This window comes from Ranitomeya imitator, chromosome 2 (genome assembly GCF_032444005.1).
Source record: "Ranitomeya imitator isolate aRanImi1 chromosome 2, aRanImi1.pri, whole genome shotgun sequence".
Classification (NCBI taxonomy): Eukaryota; Metazoa; Chordata; class Amphibia; order Anura; family Dendrobatidae; genus Ranitomeya; species Ranitomeya imitator.
Window position 1 is genome coordinate 404,905,314 of NC_091283.1, and position 7,437 is coordinate 404,912,750.

General features: G+C 41.0%; 1 protein-coding gene across 1 annotated transcript; it reads right to left on the bottom strand.

Moving 5' to 3' along the window:
* Positions 1-652: 652 nt before the first annotated feature.
* Positions 653-6,773, bottom strand: LOC138664192 (urotensin-2 receptor-like). Its single transcript, XM_069750675.1, has 2 exons — positions 6,564-6,773; positions 653-5,664 (listed from the first exon to the last, which is right to left on the bottom strand). Exon 2 carries the CDS (start codon positions 5,581-5,583, stop codon positions 4,468-4,470), a length of 1,116 nt encoding a protein of 371 aa, XP_069606776.1. The 5' UTR covers positions 5,584-5,664; positions 6,564-6,773; the 3' UTR covers positions 653-4,467.
* Between the last annotated feature and the right edge of the window lie 664 nt (positions 6,774-7,437).

A 7,437-nucleotide genomic window follows, 5' to 3' on the forward strand; every position in this document is an offset into this window, starting at 1 on the left:
CCCTTTTGATCATGCCAAGTTAGACTCCAAGTAGTGGTTTCACATACTGTGCTCCAAAATCAACAAATTTGATAATCTCTGCAATGGAGCGACGCAGCGCAAAATGGAAAAAGCAACAGAATTTGGGGAGCTCAGAGATTTTTTATATTAAACCTTAGGATCTAAAAGCTGACTTACAATGTTTTTAGGCTAAGGCTGGGTTCACATTGCGTTAATGGCTATGCGCTGACGGCATCTGTAACATAGCGGCACTAACGCTATGTAATGGATGCGTTAGCGCACCCATTAACTGCCATTATGTAGCGCATCGCTAACGCATGTCATAATCGGCATGCGTTAGCGATGTTCCATCATTCTGTGACGGACCCTCGGATGCAGTCTGTAGCGTTTTCGGGTCCGTCACCGCTAGCACAGATAGAGCATCTGCACTAGCGCGATTGCATAAATGCGATCTTTTTCGAGACTTGCGTTAACGCAGTCCGTTTAACGTATGCGTTGAACGGACTGCACTAACGCAATGTGAACCTAGCCTAACATATTGGATGATTAGGTTTAGGTAGCAATGGGACACTTTTATGCTTTCATACCTAAGGGCCTTCTTTAGACTTTTCTAAGACAGACAATCATGAACAAACCAAGCAATTCCCATGGATAATAGTTACATCAATTTTATTTGTCAGAAATGGACATTTTTCATAACTGTAAAGTTTCATTAGTATTATGTTGTAAAGTGTCAACATGTTCACCAGGGCTCATATATTACAGTATCATCTTTCTTTATCTTTTTTCCATGTTTTACTTCTTACAGTGAAAGTCAAGGATTATGAGTTTACCAGTAAGAGGGTTGAAGACCATTGAAATATTATGGATCAAATATCAATATCTTGCCGATAAAAGCCACCATGCTTGGCCTAGCTGATCCCCAAAAAGCGTTGAGAAATGTATAGATTCCCACCCCTAAGCAAAACATGCTGCACTGTAACAATAACGAATATTACCAATATTAATCGTCATATAACTTAGCAACTATAATTTGTAAAATCTGAGAGCTTCTGTTTGGGGCACATTTTTACACTTCCCGAGGTTTTAGGTTAGCTTTCCTTTAACTGGAGCAAAGATTAATTTTGTTGCCTAGATCTCTATTGAAAATGTAGTGGTCATTGTAGATTAGCTTCTTGGCCCCCCTGGCTACTTCCTTTAACCCCCATCTCTACCTGTGTTGTTTTGTTGCTTCCTCATATCTCTCCTATTGATGTGACAAAACTTGACATTCTTTAGTTCTACATGGTGAAGGAGACCACAGTAAAGACATTATTATTCTGGTGGCTGCACCCATAAAAATGGTTCTAAGGTATAGACGCCTAGTGGAGGTCACTACACCCCACTTAAGGCAATTAGATGGGTCAGCTTCAATGACTTCCTCCAAAAGGCTTAAAGCCCCTCTTAGGCCGGGTTCACATTTGCGTTCTGGGGCTTTGCAGAGGGCTGCATACGTCCTCCGTTAAGCCCTACTTCCGCATACTTCTGCATGCGTCCTGCGGTCGGTGGGCACGTCAAAACAATGCATCCGCATAAATCCGCATATATAATGAGAGAAAATGATAAAACACTGGAAAAAATGTACATATAGTGTGCAGCAGCACAGCAGTGGAGAAGATTAGTGTGTGAGGAAGTGGCTGTTGGGTTACCACTGATTATAAAAGCCACGTTGTGGTCACTTTGACATTACTAAGTTCATGCTTGCATGAACAGCTTAAAGTGGGTTGCATACAGTTCTAGCAGACCTCAGAGTGCTGATTTGTAGCAAATTGATTTGCCATGAATCAAATTTTGGAGAGAAATATGGCAAAGCCGATGAATTAGAATTTTAAAAAATGTGCTCATCTCTGTTATCTTGATAAGGTAGCTTCTGGGATGTCACCTAATGTCTCATTCATCCTGTCAGTCCTACTACAGCGGTGTCAGGACTATTTGTTCCAACCAAGGTACTAAACTCACAGCATGTTTTTGTTCATTCCCCCCTCCCCACTGCAACTTTTCTTTGCGGAGATAATAATCAATTAGGCTTGAAAAAGTTTTCAGGGTTCCTGACTTCTAATGGTGCAGAGATGTGACACAATATGACCATACAGGTCCAAGTGAGGGACTTTCATCTCAACATAACTCAAAATTGTAAAATAAAAACTAAAAAATTGGAACAATCGCAATAGACATGAACATTTTTCTTGGAAGGCATCAAATTCAGGAACAGCATGATGTTCGGGGTACATTTTCCAGGCAGCTTAAAAAGTTTTATCATGGCCAGAAGGATATTTATTTACAGTCATGAGGTTGTAAAATTAATGTGCATACCTCACAGATGCCAAAAATATAGAAAAATATGCTCTAAATCAGACTTACAGCTGTCATAGATCTGCTTTAGGGTCAGCAGAACCCAAAATGTTTTTTGTTTTCTTCTTGATTTGCCTTGCGTGATAGACATCTCCACAGCTGTGTTGATCAGACACTTGTTGGTTCCCACCAAGGGCTCTAGACAATTGCTCGACATTGTTAAAAAAAAGCCATTGCTAGAAAGGAAGAATTACGTGAGTATTTTTGCAAAGCTCAGTTGTTAATTTTTTCATGGTCTCAACCTTTTGGGCAGAAGGTAAGCTGTCTAAAAGAAAAGGATGACGAAGGGAGAAAACCGTAAAAATGTAAACATGTGGAAATTTCTCACATGTAGTCTCAAAACTACTAGTTGTTTCCAAATTTTGGCTATACCAGTAGGTAAAAGCGGATGTAGCTGGAGTGGTGTAGAGGTAACAGTAGTACAATGCCTACAAAGCTCCATATGACATAAATGAAGATGCCAGTATTTAAAATGGCATGTCCAAAAGTTTGGGGCCCAATGCAGATTTGCATTGGATTTCTGGAGCTTTCAGTCATGTCTCTTTCACAGGGTCAATTTGTACCTATGGTAAAAAATATAAAAAATTCCAAAAGTTTACAAAGCAACAAATCAAATGCTGGGGGGGAAGGGTATATTTACTGCCATAGGCAATGTAATTTTGCTATCATAATGTGAAGACGTCTATAAGGCTTTTTTTTTTTTAAAGTCTGTCAGTCCAAACTAAGTATAAACTAAGCACATTGTCTTTTAGGGGATATAGCCCTCTATAAAAAATTACAATTTTAAAGTTTTAATCACTGTTTTTCTTCTGCAGAAACTGAAATTAAATAAAAAATGCTCAATAAGGAGCTCAGTGCACCCTTGGTGTGGCCAAAAGGCTCATTGCACCATTCAATCACTTGTTTTACATGTCTCTGCCATTCTGAGCACTGTTTGCTGATAAAGCTCACTAATCACCAGGCAGTAAAGCAGGGATATGCAAAACTAGTGTACTGAGCCCCTTGGTCACACTAAGGGTGCAGTGATCACATTTAACATGTTTGACCAAATTTTAGTTTCTCCACAATGGAAACAGTGATTACAACATAAAAGGTGTAATTTTTGTAGCAGCTAACTGCTTATTTTCTTCTGTCTGTTTAGGCTGACAGATTTACTTAAAGGAGGGGGTAGATTTTACCTACAAAAGGTCCTTTCCATCTTCGTGGAAGCAAGGAGACCATAAAAAATTGGAAGCCATTACTGGGCGGCCAATTTCAGGTAGTTGGCTACAGTCAACATTTACAAAAGCTGGAAGGATGGAATATGAGCACCACAGATAATAAGACGGCCACATTTACATTTTAATGACGAGACAAGAAGATCAAATTAATGAAAAGATGAGATGAGAAGAACCAATTCACCAAGTCAATTATTGACTTTACCAGTGTTCGGAAGAGGACGCAAATATCTACAGATTAATGTTGAGCGAGCATGCTCGCCACTCGATCGTGCATTGGGGTGCCCGGGTACGCATCGAGCATCGTGAATACTCTACCTCCATGCTCTAATCCTCGCCCCGTATTTTTCTCTGCTTTTAGAGAGCCAATAAACATGCGGGGATTGCCCATCATGTTTATTGGCTGTCCAACGGCCACAAAACATGCGGGGACTTGAGCATGGCGCTCGATCACCCACGATACTTGGTGTACCTGAGCACCCCAATGCATGATCGAGTGGCAAGCACACTCGCTCATCACTATTACAGATCTGTCCACCCTTACCCATCCTTGAATTTTGAGAGGAGCTCACCTTTCTGATAATATCAATGTAATATGTTTTCACAAAAACGTACTGTACATATAGCAGGATTGATTTCCGTCAGCTTAATGCTAAAGCTGGTTTATTGTCATCTTATTTCGAGCCAAGAGGAAAGGTAAGGAAGGACACTTCTGTATAACATGTTGATTGGCAAAACCAAATTTTAAAATACCCATTTATCACATTATTCTCGATTTGTACAACAGCAGTACATAGATGCAAGCATTATATTTTACACCCAGGATCATTGAGGTCTCAGAAGTCTTATTTTGATACCTTCAAGACCCATTGTTGCCACCAGGACATTGTGCTAAGACAAAACTTTCGGTGCACTGTTGACTACTGGTGGACATGGACCTTCCAGATATCCTTTGGAAACGGTTCCTGAAGTAGCCACTGTTGCTCCAGGACCTCTGCCGGTTCCTCAGGTACTCCTTGTAGTTTTTTGTCAGTAAGGTGTAGAGAAAAGGGTTGATACAGCTGTTGCTATATGTCAAACATGTGGTCAGATAGTTGATGTTCTTTTTGGCTTTGGGTGAAATGGGCAGGAATTCACAATACTGATCGAGGAGCTGCCAAATCCAGAAAGGCAGAAAACAGGCCCAGAATACCAGAACAATGGTAAAAATCAAATATAGTACTTTCTGGTTGGGTAACCTCTTGGTTTGCTTGAAGGAAGCTGTTTGAGATACCCAGTAAGTTCTGGCTAGTCTTATGTACAGGTAGCCTATAATGAGTCCTGGACCTATGATACTTGTGCAAAACAAGACCGTGAGATAGATCTTGTAGGACATCCGACTCCATGTGGGCAGACAGATACTCTTGTTATCCCTCTTTTCGAGCTTAATCATAATCAACATGGGCAACGTTATAAGAAGAGACACCAACCAGACGATGATGGTAATGCATTTTCTGTAGCTTTTTGACCTCTTGACTGTGTCTAAGGGTTTCAAAACAGCAAAGTAGCGTTCGGTGCTCATGATGGTGAGGGTAAATATACTAGCATGCATGGTGAGGAAGTCAAGGCTGAAAAGGATGCGGCAGCCAATGTCTCCAAAGTACCATTCCCGAATGAAGTAGGTGCCAACTATAAATGGGATGGTGAGAAGATAGAGGAGGTCAGCAAGGGCCAAGTTTATTATATAGATGTACATGGAAGCTGCAGTACGCATGGACTGGCACATCACCACCAAAGTATAGACATTTCCCGCTACTCCAATCACACACATAAGAGACAAAATCACCCCGATGGTAAATGTGGCTATCATGTCCTCCGTGTTTCCTGAAGATGGTGGGACATCCCATGTAGTGTTAATTGGATTGGTGATATTGGTCTTTATGGGCATGTCTGTCGACAGAGATAATCTCCCCTGTGGCTCTTCATGGAAAGACATTTTGATGTCTAAGGCTGTTCTTTTTCAATCAGTGGCCACAGACCATTAAGACATTTTATATGGTGCCATTTCAGGAGTTTCCTACAGAAAATGATCAGAAATCTTTGGTTAGTGCTCGGTTAGTGACAGAAAAAGGCATTGGTTATAAAGCAGTCTACCTTAGTAGCGTTTCTCTTCAAGCTGCATGATTCTCATTTATCAAATGCATCAAAATCCATCTCTGTCTAAAGTGGGAAACTGCAAAATATACTATTATGCTACAATTAAGACCCTCTGCACTATTGCTTGTAATTACCCAAAAATGAGATTGATCTGCAGGTGGCATCCACTTGTCAATGTGTCACTGAACTATATATAGACCAGGATCGACTGCATAAAATTACAGACAATTACTTTACGGTCTACCTGCTTCGACTGACTTGAGCTTTGAGAATGTTGTTACTTCAACCATTGATACAATGTCTCTCTTGTCGATATTACACAACTCAAATGAGCTGCATTAACCAGCCATCAACTAGAGGTCATTAACAAGATATTCCAAAGGTCAATGATACTGAAAACCCCTACAGGGACCCATCCATCAAGTCAACTGGTCACTAAGTTGTATCAGTCATTTTATCTGTAGAAGCACAAAGTTTTGCACCTTGAATCCCTCACCATTCAACCCTTCATGAGACTATATTAATCAAATCAAGACCAAAGACCTCCACAAAGTGGTCTTCTCTAAAATCTACACTACCTCAGTAATGAGGTGAATGAACATGTCACGGGACCTCATCTGAGAACTATAGTCATACCCTTTATTAATATTGCACCAACATATCCCAACCCCATCTTCAAGGTCATAGTTATTAACACATTTAAGAAAAGGAACCTGTAGACCATAACTGGATCTTCTAACCTTGGAAATAAGTCTATCTAGATACACAAAGTCTGAGGTGATAGAGCAATCTCAACAAACATCTTGAATTCCTCCTTACCCTTCTCCTGGGAGGTCCCACAAGAACTTGTCCCCTCTCTCCACAGTATTGAGCATCGGTGCAGGCTACGAATGGTTGCAGAGAACATGTTTAAAGCCTCTGGAATAGCTGTCTAGTTAGATACCTAATGATGTCACTGGAGCATCTGGATATACTCCTCCTTAAGAAGCTTCTATTGACCAAGTCTGATGTGCCCATCACTTTCGAAGCTCAGTCAGTAGCAAAGTGATGAATTTAGAGTGGTTACTTTTATTAATATGCCCTGTGGAATCCCTCCTACCTCCCTCCAGCCTCACCACCTCCTCCTGAATAGGAGCAGCCCAGTGGAGGAGAGAGGGGAGAGAGGGAATGGGCAGGAAGGGGTTAATAATTGCTGCAATTCTCTTGGTAAATGACAATGTGATTGTCTGCATATTCCCTGGGCCGCTGCTTCAAGATGAGAGTTGTCATAAGCCGAGGATGGCTTCACACTGCGCTTTTATTTTATTTTAACCTTTTGTGCAGTCAGATCTGAGCAGAATCAGGTAATGTTCAGTCAGTTGTCTCCTGCCTCCATCCTGTTACTCTCTCTCTGGCTTCCTCTGTCTGTCACTCTCTTTCTCTCTCAGTCTCATTCTCTATGACTTTCTTTCAGTGTGTCTATCGGTGTCTCTTTCTCGCTCTCCCTCCTTTTCTCTCTCTCTCTGTGTCTAGTTCTCATTCTCTCTCTCTCTTTTCCTTTTTCTTTAGCTTTCTTTCTTTCTCTCTCTCCCCTTTCCCGTTCTGTCTGTTTCTCCTATTAATATTTTTCATTTTGTCGCTCTCTGTCTCTCACTATATTGCTCTTGACTGTTCTGCTGTCTGGTTCTTGCTCTTTCTCTCATTCTGTCTCTCT

Excerpts from the sequence above, each read along its gene's own strand:
- LOC138664192 (XM_069750675.1), bottom strand. The coding sequence starts at position 5,583 with ATGTCTTTCCATGAAGAGCCACAGGGGAGATTATCTCTGTCGACAGAC.